This window comes from Epinephelus lanceolatus, chromosome 17, assembly GCF_041903045.1.
Source record: "Epinephelus lanceolatus isolate andai-2023 chromosome 17, ASM4190304v1, whole genome shotgun sequence".
In the NCBI taxonomy this organism is placed as follows: Eukaryota; Metazoa; Chordata; class Actinopteri; order Perciformes; family Serranidae; genus Epinephelus; species Epinephelus lanceolatus.
This window is the reverse complement of record NC_135750.1, coordinates 2,449,381-2,473,813: the sequence shown is the minus strand read 5'-3', so window position 1 is coordinate 2,473,813 and position 24,433 is coordinate 2,449,381. Positions and strand designations below refer to the sequence as shown.

At 44.2% G+C, this 24,433-nt stretch overlaps 1 protein-coding gene across 2 annotated transcripts; it reads left to right on the top strand.

Annotated features, from left to right (window-relative positions):
- The first annotated feature begins 332 nt into the window (after window positions 1-332).
- On the top strand, window positions 333-22,989 carry LOC117248202 (gap junction alpha-5 protein-like). 2 transcript variants are annotated; one of them, XM_033613017.2, is made up of 7 exons: window positions 333-1,105; window positions 12,021-12,151; window positions 12,680-12,844; window positions 15,664-15,972; window positions 16,102-16,167; window positions 16,261-16,409; window positions 19,840-22,989. In XM_033613017.2, the coding sequence occupies exons 2-7, from the start codon at window positions 12,083-12,085 to the stop codon at window positions 20,330-20,332; spliced, it is 1,251 nt and encodes a 416-aa protein (XP_033468908.2). In that variant the 5' UTR covers window positions 333-1,105; window positions 12,021-12,082; the 3' UTR covers window positions 20,333-22,989. The 2 variants fall into 2 exon arrangements, with proteins under 2 accessions (XP_033468908.2, XP_078016928.1); XM_078160802.1 differs by having other exon boundaries at window positions 12,002-12,151.
- Window positions 22,990-24,433: the final 1,444 nt, after the last annotated feature.

Below are 24,433 nucleotides of genomic sequence, written 5' to 3'. Positions count from 1 at the left end.
TCTTTTTTCCTAAACCCAACCATGTGTGTGTGTTGGCTAAACGTTACCTTGCACGTCATATGTGGACGAGGAAAGTCCATGACCAAAGGTTCATATGTGACAAAGTCAGAGTGAGGATGGGTTGGTTTAAAAGAGGTGGTTGCTAACAAGTGGCTGAATGAGACTACACAACGTCACTGACTAAGCGCTGGTATTCGGTACCTTTGGAGCGAGACCCATCCACCACCCCTCCCACCTGCCCTATAGGGACGTACCAGCTCCTTATCTAGAGTTGTTATCGGCAGCGTTATAAACTGACACTACCCAGTGGCATTGGTGTCCGACACTGAAATCGTTGACAGAGTGGATTTTATTTGAGGAGTTGGGATTGAGAACGGGCCGGTGCGCTCGTGTGTTCAGGCCTCACAGTGAAACTGTTGTTTGTGTGTTTTAAATGTTTCATGTTCAGTCACACGGATAAAGCCACAAAGAGAGACATATGGAGAAGAATGGAGCGACAAGGAGGAATGCAGGACTGGGAACTGCGGCCATTGTGTCCTAATACAATGTCAGACTTCCTTTAGATGCCAGACACCACAAACACACACACATGCACATACATAAGAGTTGAATAGCAGGCAGCGAGGCACCGGGCCCACTTCCTCTGCTGCAGGGGGAGAGGGAGAGAGGCTGGTACAAACTCAAGTGTCACACACACTTGAGCTCAGTCCTCTGGACACACACTGCTCTCATCTGTCTGCTGTCTCACTGTTGTTCATCTGTCTGCTGCTGGACCGACTGTCTCACTGGTGTTCATCTGTCTGCTGCTGGACCGACTGTCTCACTGGTGTTCATCTGTCCGTCTCTCTGCTCGGAGCCTGAAGCCGTCTCAAATTGAGATTCACTGATTTAAGTTGGACTTACACAAACTAGAGGAAGTAGATAAGAGGAAGACGTCTGAAACCACCTGAAACTTCTTCTGCTGCCGCTGAGGATCAGTGGAAGGACGGAGGAAGTGCCTTGCTCAAAGGCACCTCAACAACAGCTGCTGAGAAAGAAAAAAGGGGAGACGCCACTTCATCAATCGTCTCAAGACTGTCCCAGGACGACTGTGACCCCAGATCAGGTAAAGGGTGCAGGGATTCTTTAACAGAACATGAAGCCTAAACTTCAGACTTTAACTCTCCAATTTGAAGCTAATTATTAACTTGAATATTTAGTTTGATTGATCGTCTTTTGATTCAGTGTTTCCTCATTAATTTTATCCCTGTCATGTTGGAAAATCCTCTGAAACAGCAAATTATCCACGGAAACAATGCATCCTTCAGTGCTCAGTGATATAAGATGTACAGTCGAGAATCAAAGTTTTTACTACAAAAATATATATTATACTATAAAAAAAAATCCATTTAAATAATGACGTGTGTGAAGAAGATAGAAAACTGTGGCAGAATTTAAAGGCCAGGAGTTGAGGGCAGCAGAGTATCTGTGGTCGGGAGGGAGCTGCTGTCAAATCAAGTGCACCGCCGACATCTGACAATCATACAAAGCCCAAATACATTTCCCTCAGGACAGATTCTCAAACAATCTAATAAGTTTAATATGGCACAATTCTAATAAACGTTTTAGTGTGTTTATGTAGGTTTTTTTAAACACGAAACCTGCTATAAATAGGCAACAGAGTCCTTTTCCCATTGCCGGTAAATTAGAGCCTTGTTCATGTGTCTACGACTCTGAAGCAATGTCATGCTGATGTCACGTACAGGCCTGAAAACAGGTTCGTAAACGGTAGATAGCAGCATGGAGGCCAGCGTGAATGTTAGGGTGGTTACTTCTTCCTTTCAAACTTGCTGCAGACTTCTTTGGACTGAGGAGCGCTACTTGGGCAGAGACACACAATATGTTGTGGTGGTGTGTCTCTGCTTCTCGCTGGTCAAGGGGCTAAAATTAGCATGCTCACAGCGGCGTTGTATTTCCGTAAGTAGCCATGATTACTGCAGATTCATTTGACCCGGGTGTGAGTGCGGATTGTCACCTTTCTGATCTACATGTCCTCACTGTGACCTCGTCACATGTCCACGTTTGGTCATGGACTTTCCACGTCCACATATGACGTCCAAGGTACCCTGGGTGTGTTGGCTGTTGACGTTCTGGGACGCCGTGTCAACTTCAGCCTGTTACATGCATTGTCTGTTTTCAAAATACACTTCTGTTTTCACAGGAAATGTACAGTTTGATAGTCTCTTTCAAAATAAAAGCACTACGTCGACTACGTACAACACTGCAAATTGAGGAGTTTTGTCCTTCAACAACAAACACACGTGCCCAGCTGGCACACAACGGACCTTCAACATTGAAATGTGGTTGAAATTATGTCCGTTGTTGTTTCAACATTAAAACATTTAATTTTGATGAAAGAGTTAACAAAATTCTCATAAATCAATTTAAAAAAATCGGTTTCAGCATTGAAACAATTTTGAAACAACATCTTAAGTTGATGAATCAACATTGCAAAATCAATGTTGATTCATCTTTCAAAATCAAGATATAATTCAACCGTGATTCAACCACGGTGTATGTCGCTGATTCAACAATGAATAAACATTAGAATGCCAGCTGGGGCTTTTGCTTAGCCGAAACACTCACATGGTTGGGTTTAGGAACAAAGAACAGGGTTTGGCTTTACCGTCTTACAGGAAGTGAACACAGGCCTCCTGGGTGAAAGTTGGTGGTTGTTGGACACCACCGAACACCATTAAACTATACGGTGACTGGCCTTGTATCATACCAACGTGAAAGAACGGCTTTTTTTTTGTCTATGTCTGACGCCAGAAGTCACTGACCAAGCACCGAATCTCAGAGCGAGACCTGGTTGGTGCAGTGGCCACCAGCCGAAATCGTCAAATACTGGCACTATGTCAGTGGACTTCCACATAAGATACCGAAGGACAAAGACACCTTTCATGCCGCTGTTTACTTCCCATGTGATTGTTGAGCGGCGACCGGCCACATATCATGCCGACATAAAAGGAGAGCTTTTTTTGTCAGCGTCTAACGCCAGAAGCCACTGACCAAGCGCCGGGTATTAATGACTTCTGAGTGAGACCTTGTTGCTCCCATTACAGACTAAAGCTAGATATTAGTGGGTGTTAGTGGGTTTTTTGTGCAGTAAAAAATGAGCTTAATAAACAAACTAATTCAAAGAAAACTCCTGATATCAACTTTTAAATGATTCCAGCAGGTAGTGTGGTGAGAAGTGGGACTGACTACTCAGAAACCCGTGAGGAGGGGGACTTTGAAAAGTCTGGAATAAAAAGTCTGGTTTTGTTTACAGTTTTTAAGTAATTAGTGCCATAGCTAAATTAAAATAGGCTGAATAAATCAAAGTGTACTGATGCAATCTGTCATGTCTTTCCCCAAGAAAGAGAAATCTGGGTTTCAAAGAAAGAAAGACAGAAAGGAAAGGGAAAGAAAGCAAACCCACTTAAAGTAAAAGAAAATTTGAAAAGGTGCACAGAGAGGTGTGGATCAAGAGAGGAAGGCCGGGGGGCCCACAGAGACTGCTCATGCACAGGACTGAGATTTGGTGCTACGCTCCTCAAGAAGAAGTGTAAGAAAGACATGATTGGTTTTGTGATTATGAAGATGTTTTAAGAGCTTTACAGAGGAGAGAACATGCCTGGGTTTGGCTTAAAATGTGCACATTAAAAAGGAAATAATTCAACTGGGAATTTTGTGTAGGGTTATTTTATTCTCGATGTATTTGACATCAGCTTCCCTGCTTTTTGATTCATGGCTCAAAATGTCATCACATTGACCTGCTCATACATTCATCTGTGGAATATTAATAGTGTAAGTTATAAATAATGTTTATTATCACATTAAAAACATCCTCAGGTCTGAGCGATGTCAGCAGTTCATCATTTATTATTTCTTATTAACCAGTGGAGGAAAGATCTGTGTGTGTGTGTGTGAGCACGTTATCGAGACAGGATGCAGAACAATACTGGGCGCTGGATAATGGGCGTGCACACACTGACACGTACACACACATGTCCAGAAAAGGTCAAGCGAAAGTCTATACAAGGAAGTAATATTGTTATTAATGATGCTGGGAGCACTTGTGACAGACAGAAATACACACACACACATAAACACACACACACACACACACACACACACACACACACACACACACACACACACGGTTTGTTCAAAGCCTCACGGTTTCACAAAAACAGGAAGGGAGGGGCATCAAAAATAAAAAAATAAAATCAAAAATAAAATCTGATTTGACGCCCTGAAGCTGTCTGGAGCTGTGGGTAGTTTTATGACTTCACCACGGGCAGATTAAATTCCTCCAAATTTTGTTTTGCATGCAAAATTGGGGCAGTTTTTATGACGCAACATCTGAAACGGACTTTAAGAAACTGAACCCTACAGTAATAAAGTTATAAAATAAAAGAGGAAGTCGTCTATAATTAGCTTCAACAGGGAAAAGACAAGATACAGCACGCCATCAGTCCATCAGTGTGAATTATTCTGCTGCAGCAGATTTAGGGGGACATATTGTCAGAGATGGAATATAATATAATCATTGTGCTTTCTTTAATGTATAATCACCCAAAAATAAGATTTGTTGTGTTTTTGTAACCTTAGAATGAGATGTTTATATCAACATGGGGAGCAGGTCCTCGTCTAGATCACCATGTTGCACCACCATGTTTCTACAGTAGCCCAGAACGGACAAACCAAACACTGGCCCTGTTTAAACAGGAGTTGTGCAAATTTGCAGGAAAGCCCAATCAGTCTTTTTTCAGCATTGGCAGTATAAAAACAAAATCGGGGAGTGCAGCAAAATGCCGCCTACCTACTTTTGTTTATACAGAATGTGCCTTTTTCGGGGCAATGGGGGGCGTGAGCAAGTAACAAAACGTGTAGCTCAGCGTGTGACGTAAACAGTGACGTGGGAGGGAAGCCGCGGCTGGTCAGTCCTTCAGCGATTCTCTCGTAAGTCGGCCCGTCCAGTGGCTCATCATCAACAGCTCATCATCAACAGCTCATCATCAACAGCTCGTCATCAACAGCTCCTCCCGTTGCAGAAGGCTACCTCGGTCTGTTTAAACTAAAAAGGTTCCACCAATATGTCTACCCTACGAGGCGTAAAATTGAGCACCTCGGATCAACTCACCAATCCGCCTCTGTGTGTCTAAACGCTTGCAGCTTTGGCGGCAAAATGGCCCAACATTCGCCGAAAAATCTGGCAGTGTAAAAGGAGCCACTGGATCTAGATAGGACCGCTCATGTTTTTGCATCAGCCACCACAGTCATCAGCCCCTCCACAACCAGCAGCATCAGAAAACCAGAGATTTATAAACGGGAAACTGTTTTATTCAGCGTTATTATCGGTTTTGAACCTCATTCATGACACTTGAGGCTTAATTTCTCCTTAGCTGAGGACTTACACAGTTGCACAGAATCCCTTTATAGGTTTTCTTAGTTTAAGAAAAACAAACTAATTTATTGTGTTGAAAGAGATTTTACAGCGATAAAAGTTTCCATGAGGATTGTTTGTTTACTCGGACTCACGTTTGTGACACAAAAACACAAAACACCAAGAACAGTTCATGAAATCCAAATCTTTACTTAAGAGGTCAGGGGTCAAACACGTGAAGGCAGTCAGCGAAAGTAGAAAAGTCCATTCAGGGAAATCACACAAAAAGCAAAGTCCATAAATCCAAGTCCAGTCAAAAACCAAGAACTCAAACACGAGGAACACGCTGAAGCAACAACTACAACCTGACAACTGAATGAGGGAAACACTGGGCTTTAAATACACAAGGGCTGATCACTAACTACACACAGGTGAGTGGAACAAGACACAGGTGAAACGCATGAGGTCATTAACAAAGGTGGGAAAACTCAGGAAGTAAAAGAAACACTAAACACAATGAGAACACATTTCAAAATAAAACAGGAAGTGGACACAAACACGTGAACATTAACTTGACAGAATATCACATATCCTCTCACTAAGCTTATAGTTAGACAGTGAAACAATGTCAGAAGACAAGAAGACAAGGAAGCCAACCTGGTCAGAGGAGGAGAACATTAAACTTCTGGAGGAATACAATCACAGAGAGCACAAACTACAAAGTAAATCTGATCCCCACGAAATGAATTCAGTCAAATCTAAAGTGTAAAATCAGGAGTGTATCCATCAGGTTCTCCTGGTCGCAGAACACTCTGCTCAGGGTGTGTTTTTCGTTTATCACCATAAACGCGGTCATGTTGCAGTTAAGATAGAGTCAGAGGTACCTTAAGGTTGTTTTTTACCTTGCTTTGGTTGCTAAGGTCTTTTGTGCAACAGTTGAGGGATTCCTTAAGTGTAAGACCAAGACAAGGAGAAAACCATAAATACTTAAGGGCTGGCAGAGCATTTTAGGGAAACCTTAAAGAGAAGAATTTGTGCAACTGATTTTATTATGAGAAAAACTAGGACTAGGACCTTAAGGAAAATCTTAAGGTGTTTTGTGCAACTGGCCCCTGATCCATTTGTTTTGGTGAGGGAGACACCTCTGTGGATAATTCAGCTCACTGTAAAAACCTCTTTAACATCCAGGTCTTCAGTTATCAGAGAAAAAAGGTGAGCACACGTTCTCAGCCATCTTCAAGTGCCAAACGGTGTAGGAGAAACACTGATATGTAACGTGGAACTACTTTATTCAGTGTTATTACCAGTTTTAATCACCTGCTCTGTTTGTTTTTGAGAGGAAGAGACCTCTGCTGATAATTAGGCTCCCAGTAAAAACCTCCTGAACGATGAACACTGAAGGAAATCTAACAAGGAGAAGATTTAGCTGGTTGCAATCTGTTTATTGTTTTATCGTCTCTGTGCAGAATGAAGTGTGCACGTACAAGCACGATCATTGACTTTCCAGTCATGTAGCAGACGTGTTGTGTGCAGCAGTTGAACATATTCATGAGTTCTGGACTTTTTTTAATGAGGGAGACGATGTGGAAGTATCAGACACACACAACTCCAGCCAGTCTGACTCCCAACTTGTCAAAGACCACAACTTTGTCAGTGATCTCAGCGTCAGATATTGACGCACAGAGGCAGTTTTGCAGCGGTATGAAACACACCAGGCGGCAGTTTGTGATACCGTCTGCTACTGCCGCACTATAAAGAGTCATAAAGGGCAGGCGGGAGGGGACATGGATATGTCAAACAAAGTCTTTAAATCGGGAGCCCGCTGTTTGTTTCCTATGTGAAACCAAAAGGCAATGGAGTTAACTTAATAACAACGTAGTGTCCTAGTACGTGCTGCATGCTACGGTAGTGCCGTATGTCACTTTACGTTACATGACGTGAGTAACAACAGTACCTTTTTTCAGCCAAACCATGATGTTTATTTCTAAACTTAACCACTGAGAGTCGTTGACTAGAGATGATGCGCCGTCTCATGGTGGTCACTTCCTGTCAACGTTACGGATCAGAAGCGCAGAGAGTCGCTGACTAGAGATGATGCGCCGTCTCATGGCGGTCACTTCCTGTCAACGTTACAGATCAGAAGCACAGAGAGTTGTTGACTAGAGATGATGCACCGTCTCATGGTGGTCACTTCCTGTCAACGTTACAGATCAGAAGCACAGAGAGTTGTTGACTAGAGATGATACGCCGTCTCATGGTGGTCACTTCCTGTCAACGTTACAGATCAGAAGCACAGAGAGTTGTTGACTAGAGATGATACGCCATCTCATGGCGGTCACTTCCTGTCGACGTTACGGATCAGAAGCACAGAGAGTTGTTGACTAGAGATGATACGCCGTCTCATGGCGGTCACTTCCTGTCGACGTTACGGATCAGAAGCACAGAGAGTTGTTGACTAGAGATGATGCACCGTCTCATGGTGGTCACTTCCTGTCAGCGTTACAGATCAGAAGCACAGAGAGTTGTTGACTAGAGATGATGCACCGTCTCATGGCGGTCACTTCCTGTCGACGTTACGGATCAGAAGCACAGAGAGTTGTTGACTAGAGATGATGCACCGTCTCATGGCGGTCACTTCCTGTCAACGTTACAGATCAGAAGCACAGAGAGTCGTTGACTAGAGATGATATGCCGTCTCATGGTGGTCACTTCCTGTCAACGTTACAGATCAGAAGCACAGAGAGTCGTTGGCTAGAGATGATACGCCGTCTCATGGTGGTCACTTCCTGTCAGCGTTACAGATCAGAAGCACAGAGAGTTGTTGACTAGAGATGATATGCCGTCTCATGGCGGTCACTTCCTGTCGACGTTACGGATCAGAAGCACAGAGAGTTGTTGACTAGAGATGATACGCCGTCTCATGGTGGTCACTTCCTGTCAACGTTACAGATCAGAAGCACAGAGAGTCGTTGACTAGAGATGATATGCCGTCTCATGGTGGTCACTTCCTGTCAACGTTACAGATCAGAAGCACAGAGAGTTGTTGACTAGAGATGATACGCCGTCTCATGGTGGTCACTTCCTGTCGACGTTACAGATCAGAAGCACAGAGAGTTGTTGACTAGAGATGATGCGCCGTCTCATGGCGGTCACTTCCTGTCGACGTTACAGATCAGAAGCACAGAGAGTCGTTGACTAGAGATGATACACCGTCTCATGGTGGTCACTTCCTGTCAACGTTACAGATCAGAAGTACAGAGAGTTGTTGACTAGAGATGATACGCCGTCTCATGGCGGTCACTTCCTGTCGACGTTACGGATCAGAAGCACAGAGAGTTGTTGACTAGAGATGATGCACCGTCTCATGGTGGTCACTTCCTGTCGACGTTACGGATCAGAAGCACAGAGAGTCGTTGACTAGAGACGATACACCGTCTCATGGTGGTCACTTCCTGTCAACGTTACAGATCAGAAGCACAGAGAGTCGTTGACTAGAGATGATATGCCGTCTCATGGTGGTCACTTCCTGTCGACGTTACGGATCAGAAGCACAGAGAGTCGTTGACTAGAGACGATACACCGTCTCATGGCGGTCACTTCCTGTCAACCAGCAGCTTTTTAGAATGTTGCAGAATGGAGCGTTGCATGTAGTCGCAAATCTAAAACTGTCTGGTTGCATGACAGTTGGCAGCACTTCATGAGTGTCATGGAAATTACATTCTGTCATCAACACTAGAGCCAGTAGATAAAGTCAGTGATTTAGATGGACAACTCAGCTGCATTTTTCCAGTCATATTCTGGCTCCCACTCTGCAGGTTGATCTGGACGCCATATCTAAGAGCAACAGAAGAGTGGGCAACAAAATGTCTTTAGCTCTGAGATCATTTACTCTTACGACGTCATAAATACCAAACACAGCAGTCAGATTACCATGAAATGCACTGAGCACAATCACGTTCCCAAAGAGAGGAACAATTTAAATTTTACTGAGTCATCAGCAAGCACTTAGTCCCAGGACAGAAATAGTAATGATGTTTTTTTAATCAAACTTTAATATTGTCGGGTGTAATGAACGTTGAAGTTTCTAGAAGCTACCGGCCGAATACTGTTTGTATTTCACAGAGAAAAATGTAAAACACAGTGAATGCATAAACATACTCGTACATGTCAACAGGGAGAGAGACAGGCTGTGTGTGTGTGTGTGTGTGTGTGTGTGTGTGTGTGTGTGTGTGTGTTTACAATAGAAGTCTAGTTTTCCTTCCCCAGAGACAGACGGAGGGGACTGTGGGAACCGAGAGTGAAGCTAAACTAAGACATGGACACAGGCTTATTATTAATGGGGCCATGGCCAGGCTGGAGGGAGGGTCACAGGGTCAAGATAATACACACACACACACACACACACACACACACACAGATGCATCCACTTTGTAAAAGAATACTATTAGTGTAATTTTTGGAAAAAGTAGCTTTGTCACCTTCTACCTATGCCAATCCTCAGTGCCGATGTGCAGTTTCACATAGATTGACCACGTCAGTGAGTAGAAAAACGTGGGACAGACAGAATGACTGACTGACAGAGTTTTCGTCATTACATATTAAGATATATATATATAAGCAGTCAGGTGCTGTTAAATCATTACAGAAAATACAAGGTAAAATGAGGAATAAAAATGAAAGAAAACAATGTGGAAATTTGGCATGTCTGACGATTTCAGGTAATAATTTAAAGAACATCACAGTGTCATTATCGGTCCACACAGATCTGGCCCTGTTTTCTGATTGTGATTAATCTTGCAATTTAAAAGTGGCACCCACTAGTTCATGTGGTGGAGCTGGTGCCCCATGTGTAATGGCAATGTCCCCTTGGGACATGGGTTGGAATTGAGCTGTCGGCCTGCACGTCATTCCCCCGGTCTCTCCCTCCTTCACACCATAACTGTCCTATCAAATAAAAGCAAGAAAGCCCCAAAAAAGTCTCTAAAAGACAGTGTTTTCCATGACACTCAGATTTTTTACAAGTTTCCCAAAGCAGCACTTCAGAGCAGGTGCAAACTGTTAAAAGAGGTCTTTAATGTTGGTCTGTCTGTGGTGATGAAGACCATACTGAATACACACTTTCATGTAACTGATCTAACTGTCACAGCAGCAGCATTGAAAACAACACAAAACAATGATTTAAAAAATAGCTTTTTCTATGTGTTTCAGCCTTTTGTCCACACAAACTACATTTTAGGTCTCTGAAAACGATCCTTTTGTAAAACTCTGTCCAGGATGAACATTTTCAGAAACTGTTTCCGGCGGGAAAACTACGATTTTGGCTCCAAATATCAGAGTGTGCACTGTCATCTCCTGTGTGGCGTCACAAATGAGGCGACATCATGTAATAGCAGGGGGCACAAAATAGTGCTGGTTCTCACCTAAGTGCTAACAAACACTATTTACATGCTTGTACAGAAATGTTCAGGTAATCTTCTGCTCATGGATGGATCACTGAACAGGCCTACTGGACACAGGCCCGGGGGATGTAAAGTGTCAGGGGCCCCTCGGCCTTCACCTGCAAAATGTCACCCAAACTCAATGTGTAAAGACCAGAAAGACTCAAAATACCAGGGAGAGACTCAAAAAGACCCCAAAGAAATGCAAAGGAGCTGCAAAGAGACACAAAATCATCACAAAATCACTGGCGCCAGGCGCCGTCAAAGGAAACCGGTGACCAGCTGCGCATCATGCCAATGTGAAACAGCAGCTTTTTTTCTCACTGTCTGATGCTGGAGGTCACGGCCCACGTGATGCTTCAGTGCTTAAGTCTGTCAATGCTGAATGTGTTTAGTGTTTGTGATTTTCCACAGAAGTAGGATATGAAACTTTTATTACGATGAAATATTAGTAAATTGAATCAATAGTTGAGGCCGCTGACTGAGCGTCAGGAACATTTAGATTGTTGGTAAAGTGTATAATGTGGAGAAAACCATATACATGTTTAGATGGTTTGCAAAATTTGGCTTCAAGTTGTTCGACTGATCTGAGCCTTGAACAGATCGATAGTAATCCTGAGACCTTGGTCGTGCCAGAACTCAAATATATTTTCGCCCATTCCAGAGGGAAAGGCTTTGTTGAAGGTACCCTTCCTCCCAGTAAACTTCACCATATCTTTCCAGGTTTAGTGCCAAGAATCGACGTGGATCTCCTGCCTAGAGTCGAGACAGAGCCTCAGCCAGACAGACACTGTATGTGTGTGTCACGCCCGGTTGTAAAACAGAAAGTTAGGCCTCTCTTTTGGCAGCTGTGGCGTCTAAAACTTAAGTTTAATCTACTTATTTTCTCTTTAAACATTATCACTAATTTTACAGGAGACGTCTCCAAACAGAGACCGTCAGCATTCATGACAAACGTCTTAAAAAATCTAAAACTGAACAAAAGCTTCAGTTGAAAAGGTAGTTTGTGGTTCCTTCTGCAGCTTCATAAATGCTCTCAGTTTTTGGGAAACACATTTTAAGCTTAAGAAGATTCAATAACTGGACAGAGACCCACTTCACCCTGCTGCAGACATGACACCTGTGTGTGTGTGTGCTCTCTGTTCCTCAGGTGAATCTCGTACCTGCAGAGTGACTGCTGAGAGAGAATCGACCGGTGAGTTGAGAAGTCTTCGCTGAGCTGTAAGCGGTCATGGCAGACTGGAGCCTGCTGGGAAACTTCCTGGAGGAAGTCCAGGAGCACTCTACCTCTGTTGGCAAGGTTATGACACACAAACACACACACACACACACACACACACACACATTGCATACATTGCATGCCAGGCAGGGCAGGGCGACTTCCTCTGCATATACACAAAATCAAACATACATATATTTCCAAATCATCCTGTTTGTGCTTTGTTTCCTGGAAGTTTCTGTCTGGGAATCTTTTAATAATGAGCACATGTAAAGTTTATGTCACTATAGGTCTGTTTGTCCAACCTCTGAGGAAGTCATGAAGTCTGAATAATCTAAAATAACATGAATAGATATTCATTTAATCTTAAATTAATATTTTGCTCCATGCTTCCTGATTAATCTCTCCACGAAACATCTGAAGCTGAGACAGAAAACTGAACATCTTTCATCTTCCTGCAAAGACTTTTATATTTTCAAATCTTATTACCAAAGCTAACGCATCAACGACTGAATATTGTCATTATTTACTCACAATATCTTCATACATTTCCATGTCATTGTGTCTGAGGGTTTGATATGTGTGTCTCTGTTGTTCTTGGCTCCTCAGGTGTGGCTGACCATCCTGTTTATCTTCCGTATCCTGGTGCTCGGGACGGCTGCTGAGTCGTCGTGGGGAGACGAACAGGAAGACTTTAACTGTGACACTGAGCAGCCGGGCTGCGAGAACGTTTGTTATGACCGAGCTTTCCCCATAGCGCACATACGATACTGGGTAATGTACAACCTGATGTCACGTGATGTGATGGATCAAAGTGAAATAATAGCTCCTCATATTTGGGTGTGATATCAGCTCAGTTTCAATTTCAATTTTATTTATAAAGCCCAATATCACAAATCACAATTTGCCTCACAGGGCTTTACAGCATACGACATCCCTCTGTCCTTATGACCCTCACAGCTGATCAGGAAAAAATGCAGTCCGTGAGGTTTGCTTTAAATGAGAATTAAAAGACAAATCTTGATCAAATATTACTCCAAGGTTTCTTACGGTAGTGGTAGAGGCCAGAGCAATGCCATCTAGAGGAACTATGTCATCAGATAAAGAGTCTCTGAGTTGTTTGGGGCCAAGAACAATAACTTCAGTTTTGTCTGAATTTAACATCAGGAAATTGGTGCTCATCCAATTTTTTATGTCTTTAAGGCAGTTATGGAGTTTAGTTAATTGATTACTTTCTTCTGGCTTCATCGATAAATACAACTGTGTATCATCCGCATAACAATGGAAATTTATAGAGTGATTTCTAATGATGTTACCTAAAGGAAGCATATATAGAGTAAATAGGATTGGTCCGAGCACAGAACCTTGCGGAACTCCAATACAAACTTTAGTACGTAAGGATGATTCATTATGAACATTAATGAAACTGAAAACGATCAGATAAATAAGATTTAAACCAGGTGATTTAAAAGGTTGTAGTGTTTCAGATTGTTTCTTTCCTTGCAGCTGTTGTTCTTTACCTGCAGCAGCTGGGTCCTATTTTTATCACTTATAAAATTAAGTTATTTTTCAGCCTTAGACGATCTGTTTGAGCTGAGACCAAAACAGGTCCCGACCAGGTCAGGTCTGCAGCATAAGTTAGCATGGTCATCTAGCCAAGTTAAAAGACCTTCATAGGACGACTTTAGTCTCAACATACCTCACTAAGCCACTAAACTTGGTTCATGGTCCAACCCTCAGCAGCTCCTGTGTTCAGTGCAAGTCTGAGTAGGTGGATGAGTCCAACAATCACTGACTTTCACCCAGAACGTTGGTGTTCGCTTTCCATAACATTGTTATTTTGTGTCTCTTGGCACTTCTTCGGCATTTCTTTGTGGTCTTTTGGTGGTCAGTTTGAGTCTCTCTGTGGTCATTACTTGTTAAGTTTGAGTGAAATTTTGCAGGTGAAGGCAAAAGGGCCCCTGACACTTTAGGGCCCTGGGACCGTGCCCAGTAGGACTGTTCAGTAATGCATCCATGAGTGGAAGATTATCGGTACATTTCTGTGTAAACTTGTAAATAGTTATATTAGCAAGGTAAGAGCCAGCACGAGCTAGCACGTCACCTCATCTGTGACGCCATGAAGGAGATAACAGTGCACACTGACATTAGGAGACAAAATCTCAGTTTTTCCTGACTACACATCAACGCTGAAAACAAAGGTTCACCCTGGACAGAGTTTTACAAAAGGTCTGTTTCCAGCAATCGGTCTGACTCCACAGTTGTCGAAAACCGACCTTGGTCAGTGACTTCCAGTATCAAAGCCGTCCTTTCACGTCAGCATGACACACGGTTGGGTTTAGGAAAACAGAACAGGGGTTGGCTTTACAATCTTACAGGAAGTGAACACCGGCCTCCTGGGTGAAAGTTGGTGGTTGTTGGACTCATCCACCCTACTTGGAATTCTGCCGCTTTAACTTTTGTTTTTGTGCAGCTGCGTTTCCCCCCAGACGCTGCAGGGTGTGTCATCGGGGTCTGGCGCCAGAAGGCACTGACCAAGCACTGGTATTCGACATCTTTGGAGTGAGACCGGGTTATTTTTGTGCCTGGCAGTGTCAGGGGGAAATGTGACGGGACAACAAAGTTGAAAGTTAAGGTGTCAGAGGCCTGAGTAGGGTGAGTGGGAGTGGTGGTGGATGGGTCCAACAACCACTGACTTTCACCCGGGGGGCCTTACACTACCCTTAAGATTGTAAAGCCAAACCCTGTTCTTTTGTCCTAAACCCAACCACGTGCTTTTGTTGTTGAAGGAAAAAAAAACATCAATTCACAGGACTGTATGCAAACTGTACATTTCCTGTGAAAACAGAAGTGTATTTTGAAAACAGACAATGCATGTAACAGGCTGAAGTTGACACGGCGTCCCAGAACGTCAACAACCAACACACCCAGGGTACCTTGGACGCCATATGTGGACGTGGAAAGTCCATGACCAAACGTGGACATGTGACGAGGTCACAGGGAGAACAAACAATGTTTTCCTTTCACAAATTCAACGTAACACAGGCCGAGTAACTGATATACAAATAGTCATTTGGGGGGGTGACGTAATCCTTTAAGTACAGTACTTGAGTAAATGTGCTGGATGTTAGAGCATCCCTGCTTCCACACAGCTAAAAAAGTTTGGTAACACTTCATAAGACAGCCCGCGTTTTAGAGTGTACCTCCCGCCCACTTTCCCGGGAGTTAGCGTATAACGACGTGGTCACTTGGCATATACTTCTCTGGGAGTTAGGGTATAACTCCTCCCGGTCACTTACCACATACTTCCCCGGGAAGTATTACCAAAGCATTACCAAAAGTTCATATTAAACAAACCTCCTCTAACTGAAACATGAAAGACCGAAATATTAACATACAGAACACGAAGTAGTGCCAAGCATCTGCAAGAAATGTGTGTGCAGTGAGGCCACAATAATCTTTATATCCATGGTGTGTTTTAAAATAAGAAGCAGTGGTGGTAGTTTGTTTTCTACATCATGTAAAACTGTTGTAAACCTTTTGAGCGTCACTAACCTTTGACCCTGACCTTTGACCCTGACCTCCTCTCTCAGGTGCTGCAGATCGTGTTTGTGTCCACTCCCAGTCTGATCTACATGGGCCACGCCATGCACACTGTCCGCAGAGAGGAGAAGAGGAGGAGCAGAGAGGAGGAGGGGGGAGAGGGGGGAGGGAGAGAGGAGGACCAGGGAGGAGGTGAAGAAGGAGGAGGAGGAGGTGAAAGAGGAGAGAAGCACGGGGGACGAGGAGAGAGGGACGGAGGGAAGGACAAAAGAGACGGTCCATCAGCGGGTCGAGTCCGTCTGAGGGGGGCGCTGCTGCAGACCTACATACTGAGTATCCTGATACGGACCATCATGGAGGTACTTGTATCTTATTTTGTAGCATACATGACATACTGCATGATAACAGTATTTCAAAATAAAAGTGGACGTAAATAAAAGAGGCAGCAGTGAATGGACGCAGCTGACTGTGACTGGACGTCCTTACAGGTGGTGTTTCTGAGCCTTCAGTACTTCCTGTATGGAATCTTCCTCAACCCTCTGTACGTCTGCAAGGTAAAACCAAAACAACAAAATCATTCAGAGTTCACTGTGTGTCTGAAACATCACATTCAGGTCCTATTGTCATACTCTGTGTGTCTGTCTCAGGCCTGGCCGTGTCCACATCCAGTGAACTGTTACGTCTCCAGACCCACAGAGAAAAACGTCTTCATAGTGTTCATGATGGCCGTGTCGGCCGTCTCTCTGGTCCTCAGCGTGCTGGAGCTGCATCACCTGGCGTGGAGACACTGCTGCAGGTACAGAGGGAACTCTGAGTTTGTGTTTGTGTTCTTGAACAATTTAATGGACCATGATGGTGGCTTTGCATGATTCTGCCAGACTGCAGAGCCCCTGCCCCCCCCCCCTCAGTAACGTCACCACAGTTAACACACTTGGCGTCCTGCAGAGCAGCGTCACGTCTCTCTGACCTGTCCTCATGGACTTCCAGGTAACGATAGTGTTCGCCCTCAGCCTCGTGTTGTTTGTAACTGTTGTGAGATTAAACTATTGAAACGTCTTAATACAGGCGGACTCATTTAGGCAACAACTCACCGTTAAGTTACAACTCTCTGCTGACTCCAGTTCACCGACTGCCCAGTGCGAATTGTTTTCCACTACCACATGTCTTTAAAAACCAAAGCTCCACTCGAAATAAAGTGCAGATCTTCCACGCCACAGCTCTGATAATTCATTTAAATAAACGTGAAATGCGGTTTGGTGCTTCATACGCCTTGTGCCAAGAGCGCAGAGAAGGAGAGGGGGAGCGCGAAGCTGCAGCCGCTGCAGGCGTCTGTTCTCTGGGATTCTTCATGAGTATATAAAGCTTATTCAGAGGATCATTTGAAACATAAGTACGTGACTATTCAATGAAATCACAGAGGTTTTCTCATAAACAAAAACTGTATTGTTTTCTTGGGCGGTGGATTGAATTTTAAAAAAATGTGAATTTAATTTTATTTCTGAATCAAGAGGAAATAAAGAATTTAGCTGGATCACAGGTTAAATTAGAGGCTCCTGACAGGAAAGTGACAAGAGTGAATATAAAATAAACCCTGCAGCATTTAAGGCCTGAAGAAAAGATGTTTGTGAGAAGCTGAATTTGATGTAAATGAACCAAACGTCTCCCCAAAAAGACTCTTTTCTCTTCAGCACTCTGTGAACTTCATACTGAAGAACTTTGAGGTAGAATGGAAATGAAAAGTCTGAGACTCAAAATTTCAAAACAAAATGATATCCTTGTCTGCATCACTGAATGGGGATTAAAATTAATATGTAAGAAAGCAAAGCATGTCGGAGAAGCAGGCTGGAGGACGAGGTCAGCCTAAAAAACCCCATCAGGATCAGTTTAAAGGTCAAGTCTGTATTTTTCATATGCAGTGTAAAAATCTGCCATCTGATAAAAACTGTTAGTCACAGAAACCCACTGAGTCCAATGCTTTTTAAGTCACAGGTGTGGTTTGAACCCAACCGCAGCACCAGAGGCAGACAGGACAGTTTGTAATGATGCTTTACTATACAGCTTGTTGATCATAGAATGAGCAGGTCAACAACTTCGGGGACCTCAGAGACACAAGTTCAGTCCAATACTTTGGCGTAGCACGCCGGATGAACACTCAAAAACAGCAAACAGTTCAACAGTGTGCAGCAGTACCGTGAGGGAGCAGACAGGAGGCGGTGTCAGACGAGCAGAAGGTCCAACACCAGCAGAAGACCGGCTGCAGGTTAGTCAGAACTGGCGAGGAGTTATGGAACCAGCGATGATGATTAGTGGATCCCACAAAGGCAGAATGTGCAGCCATACAGTGAGGTAATCCACAGCACGGGAAATCACAGGCAGCAGAACAGCTCTGTCTACACATCCACAGGAAACAGAAGGCTGAGTGGTTTACCAGGGAGCAGACGAAGCAGGAGAGTCAGAGACCGGCGAGGTCAGCAACAAGGAAGCAGTCCACGAGAAATGCTGGGAAGTCTTGCATGGATATGACAGAGTCTGTGAAGCTGGAGTCTTAATAGTGTCAGGGCGTGATGAGCCACAGGTGAGCGGCGTTACCTTGATGAGGTGGGTGTGGTGGACCGGCAGGAGCAGGAGATGTGTGGACAGGTGGTAGTCTGGCAGGTGGGTGTGGCGGAGAGGCAGGGTGAGTGGAAATTTACTGGGTGAACTGAGAGAGTGGCATGTATGGCAGGTCGGATGTGCCCACTGTGACAGTGAGACTTTTTTAGGTTGCTGTAATACCTTTTGCTGCTTCTCCGACCTCGGGGCCGACTGCCATCTACTGAAATACACTGACTGTACCTCATATAATCTAGTCTCACCACCAGACAATCAGAGATCTCCACCTTCTGATAGTCTGGGGACACTCCTTTCTAAAGTGTGTTCAACACACCGGCGAAAACGGCCGGCAACAAAGCAACACCTCTTGCATTTTTTAAAAGGACACGCCCTCCCGGAAATGTGCGCTCCCCCTTTTCTCATCTGCAAGGAAACAAACACACAGAGAGCTTGAAAATGGATGCCGAGAGATTTAACTCCGTTTTATCAAACGTGTGCTCAGTCCACAAGATTGTGGAAATGAAGGACTTACAGCGACTTTGTTCAAAACTTTTAACACAGTCGGACTATGTTTACGAGCACAAGAGTTCAGCGAGCCACCGAAGGACCGCCCTGCAGATTTACTATTGGTTCTGCAACGTAGGGATTTTTTTTTAAACTCTGAAATTGTATCCGCCCATCTAAACACAAAATCAGGGAGAAAGACATCAGTCTTTAGTTAAGCAAAGCGTCTAAAGACTGACTTGTGAGTCTACATATAACCCCACTTCAAAATATCTGAACTATCCCTTTAACCAGCTGCATCAGTAAAGTGATGAACACATGAATGCATCAATAATCATAATCCAATAATATACAAACAAACATAAATCTGAAATGAACCATTCTGCACAATGAGCACTTTTACTTTTGATTCTTCTAAGTAAATTCTTTATACATAACTAAAATATTGAATGCAGAGCTTTGACTTGTGCCAGAGAGCATTTTGCATTTTGAATAAGTTATTTTCATAACTGCAGTAATAACGGTTAGGCAGTTTTTAGAGGAAGAGGAACTCCACTGATTTCACACATTAAAGTCAATTTACTCATAATGAAGAGCCCTATTCAGCCGGTCTGAGGAGACACATCTGGTGATGTTATCAGGGTTATCTTGGATCAGACTTTGGGGATTCACACTTATAAAAGAAAGTCTGTGTTACAAGCTCAGAACTCGCAGATCAAAAGTTTTGGGTGTTTATTAGGCAGCAGGAGTCTAACAAAAAGACACTGTTACTGTTAAAGTCAGGTTATCTCTGCCCTCGCTGCAGCTGTGTGACTCAGGGCTTCTAGCCGGAGGATTGCAGAGTGCAACCAGCTGAAACTTCTCCTGGTTAGAATTTCATCAGTGTTTATGGTTGGGGAGGTTTTTACAGGGAGCTGTAGCTGCTGACAACATGGAGGGAAGTTCAGCATCATTCATTTACACATAATACTCACATTGTTATGAAACAAAGCTGGATGAAAATCAGCGAAGTGTCCCTTTAGTTTCAACAGGAAGTTAAGAACCGGTGAATATCTGATGCATCAAAACATTCAGGTCTTTATGATGAGACTGTATCGCATCTGTTAACTGGTTAAATCTCTTTGTTGCAGGCATTACTTCTTCAGAGAGAAGGCCGTCGCTCCTGCCAACGCCTCACTGGCCCGGCAGCTCTCTCTGTCCCCTCCACCACCCTCAAACCCTCCTCCAGACTTCAACCAGTGTTTGATTGGCTCCTCGCACTTCCTGCCCCTCCCCTTCCCCAACCACCGCCTGGCTAACCAGCAAAACTCAGAGAACATGGCCACCGAGAAGCACAAAATGGCCGCTGCAGCAGAGGACGTCAGCCTCCTCCAGATGAGCTGCTACTCGCCCGGATGGCAGGAGAACGGTAACAGTCAGATCCAAGATGGCGGATACCTGAGGACAGACGCTAACTCCTACACCCCTGTGAGCGGGGAGATCAGCTGCCCTCAGATCCAGAGTGGCGCCCCGGACGGGCTGCTGCTTTGCCCGAACGGAGCGCTCTGTCAGAAGGACAAGCGAAGATTCAGCAAAACCAGCGGGACGAGCAGCCGAACGAGAGCGGACGACCTCTCTGTTTAGAAAGGAAGCGGAAAATGTAACTTCACACACGCCTGCTGAAAAACTGTTTGACCTTTTTATTCATACTCAGTTTATACAGCTGAAAGAATCAGTGCCGTCACATTTAGCACCAGCCACAGAGTGTAGATAAAGATGGACGACATGTCTCCACTTACCCCGGTATATCAAAATGAAGGCAAAATATCCCAGATACAGCTGCTGCCATCTTGCACTGGTGAAGTTATTTGGAGCCAGAGTTTGCGCGGTAGCGATCTCGGCTGGTATCAAGATCCCGCCCACAGCTTGGTACACACAGCTGTCATCAAAACCTCAATTACAACAACTAAGCCCGTAACTTAGTGCCTCTCCCCATGTGTTAAGGGCCCCATGTGTCCTCTCCTATCTGGGGAGGTGTGTGGTTGACTCACCGCCAGGCCACCGCCGCTCTTGCTCACTGCATCCAGCTCGCTTGCACTGGACGACTCCACTGGACACCCCTTCTCTCTCCTTCGTGGTTGTTCAGAGTGAATGTGTATTCACATGGATAATTCGCGGTGGCGTGTCGAACGCTTTCTCAGGCTCTTTTGTCTTCTGAATGTCTTGCAGCTCATCACTCATTACCACCAGCCCCCAAGTGTGACGTCAGTGCTGACCCTGCCTCCTTCCACCTGCCTAAACCACACCCACATCTACAGGACATGCTTTAATCTACCAATAAAGCTGTCATAACATCATATTTGGGGAAATATATTTGACGTGTACTTTGAGTTTTTAGTTCGGCCCATGTCTCATCAACTAACATGGAGGGGGCAGGGTTCATGTCCTGCACTGCAGCCAGCCACCAGGGGGCGATCCAGATGTTTTGGCTTCACTTTGGGGAGCTGTCATGTCGTCCATCTTTATTTACAGACTATAGTATAAGCACAAGCTCTGTTTTTCAGTTGTGTCTCAAAAGTAATGAAACTCCACCCTGTGACTTGATGAAGAGACGTTTTCCTCGGACGATGAAGCGTTCAGATTGCAGTTTTAGGCCCCGATCACACAGAAAGTGTTTTGCAGGTTGCAAAATGCGAAGCGTGCCTCACTGCCTTCCCTTTATTGTTCATTTTTTTTACCAGTTGGTCCAGGAGCTTCTCCTCCGTCATGGACGTTTCCAGGCATATTTTAGGACGACTCAGGGACAGTTTGACAACCTGCTGTCTATCATCAGGCCTTGCATACCAACAATGAACACTAACTGCAGGGAGTCCAGTGGTCCTGCCGAGTGATTGAGCACCACCAGTTTCTCCTCCATTGTTTACCAACTGTAACAATACACAATGGGCAAAAAGCGGGGATGACGTTGGGGTGCTTTGTCACTCTGAGTGATGTTTTTTCCACCTCAAGGAATTCAGAGCACTCCGGCAAAAACGCCAGGTGCCTGGAGCACAGGAACGCGAGGCACGTAGCGACGCAAAAACAGCGAGCAAAAAGCTTCATTCTCTTTAGAAGCTATTACAAAAAGTCTTTCTGTGTGATCGGGGCCTTAGTGTGTTTCTAACAGTCAAAATACAGTACATGCTGAGTCAAAGCACATTCATCTGGGGTATCCCGTTTGACATCATCTAAATGCAGACAATTCTAAAATAAAGATTTTATCGAACATCCAGCAATGTTGGAGCTGAAGGTAGGAGAAACCTCCCGATCCAAGTCAGCTCATATACATATATCATCTCTTTAGAGTTGATGACATGATGCATATGAAACGTTCAAGTGTAACGTATTTGGGGTTTGCCGAAACGTATAAAGCCAACATTTTCTTGTACCAATTGTTGATAGGAGCTGATTACAGCCGATGACCGTCAGTTGCTGCAACTTAAAGCAAACATTCTCTTCAAAGGACATACGTACTGTCTTCTGAAGGTTGTTGAGGGAACCCGCTGATGGGATAACTCATGACTGGAGCTCACCAGCCGATGTTTTTAAGCAAACTCTTATTAGAGGCTGATCTCTACATGTGACTGATTCACAGCCCTTGAATCTACCCAGGAAATCACAGACTGAGCCTCACGCCTGTGGACGTCACAACACTGGGGGTGCTGGGAATGTTTTGACCCCGAAGCAGCCAAAGTTTCACCTGAGGACTGAGCCGAAACTCACTGACTCGCTGTCGTTGGACAGTTTTGACTTTTCCAGTGAAGTAACAGGAATTTAACTGGTGTCATTTTGTGAAACTGTTATTGTTGTTAGCGTTCAGTAAGTTTTATTTGTCATCATTTTTACTTTATATCCAAGAGTCTCACCTGTTTTGGTTTCCAACTGCCGCAGTGTCTGTTTTACTGGATACAGATGTTCGTCCTTCATCAGTGGATATGAACGTGAAGCACAGATTTCATCTTGACACCAGCATATTTTTACTCAAATCCACTTTTTAGAAATTGTGTCTGAATTGCTCATATACGTGACTTGTTTTTGTTTGACACCTGAGTCAGTTTGGAAGACAACTGGTGAGTTTCTACTGCACTGTATCATGGTAATTTCCCATTGTAGTTATGAACACATCTGGATACACGACAGAATACAGTCTTTATAATCTAGGATGGAGGTTGTGTGTCGTCTGTATTGTAGTTTTATATTTATTTTGGCACTGCAATAATGTGAATGCTATAAATGCTTTGCAGATAAAACAATGAAGAACCTGTTGGAGTTTGTTTTGTCTCTGAAAGAAAAGTTCAAATGCAGAGTTGTTTCTATAAGACGAACACCTGAGCCTTGCTCTTGTCTTTTCAAATCATGCAGCAATGATCCATGACCTGATGTTGTCTGGAAAGACCGTCTTGATATAAATGACTGTTGCCACTGCTTGAATAGGACACGAATAATTGACTTTTCATTGTCGGAAAATCACGGATTAAGTGCAGTGTAGAAATGCCTGTGGCTCCGTTCTGTTCAAGTGTCCCAGTAAGCGATGACAGCAACTCTTTTTCACACAGAGATGGCGCTATAGAGCTGCTGCAAAGTCCCTTATTCACGCTGCCTTTGTATTTTTACACAGAACCAAACAGCAGCATCACTCTGCTCCAGTGTGTGATTCTAGGCAGCATGCTGACATCGTGGAACCAAAAGAGGCATGCTGGATGTGTCAACAGCGTCGGCCTCCAGTGAGACATTTAACGTACGTGTTGGCAGCACTTTATGAACAATAACAACATAGCAGCCAGAATGTCAAGCTTACAGCCAGAGTGTTGGCTTGCAAAATTGAAATTCTTTAAAGGGAACGTCAATCAAATGTAAAGTTAAAGGGCTCAAACCCTGACGGGGAGCCAATCATCGAGGGCATTCTGGATAAAAAAGGACTCTCTGGATCAAGACCAAGACTAACCACTTTTATGGTGGTTTATTAAACAAACAACTGAATAACTAAAGCAAATCAAGATGAAATGAAATATTACGTGAGGTGAAAATAATGTGAAACCACGCCCACCGCTGTGCCAATTACAACCACAGGAACAAAGGTGACAAAGAGAACATGTGCAGCCGAAACAAATAATAAGCAAGAGAGGCTAAAAACACATTCTGTCTCCTACAAACACTGACATAATCTCTGTGTCATCTCTGTTATATGTCGGTTGATATCGTCCTCTGCTCAGAGAGTTAGGAGCACCTGGACCTCAGTGTTTTTCCAATGTGTGGACACTTTCAACTGCTGCTCTTCTTTTGAGTTAGCTGCTAACTGCTACAAGCTGCTTTTTAAATCTCCCGGTGTGGGTCACACACATAACATATTGTCAAAATGTCGCACCCCAGCTGCCCGTGATCCCATCCTGCTAGCTGTCCCGTTTAGACAGAAATTGTTTCGGTGCCTCTGTTCTCAACCTGGTCTCACTCTGAAGTCGTCAAAAAGCAGCGCTTGGTCAGTGACTTCTGGCGTCAGACGCCAATGAAAGAAGCTGTCCTTTCACATTGGCATGATACGTTACTCGCTGCTGTTATTGTTTGACAGCGCCCGGTAGCGCCAGGGGGAAACGCGGTGGGATTACAATGAAATTTAAAGCGGCGGATATCCGAGTAGGGCCGACGGGACGGGTGGTGTATGGTTCCAACAACCACTGACTTTCACCCAGGAGGCCGGTGTTCACTTCC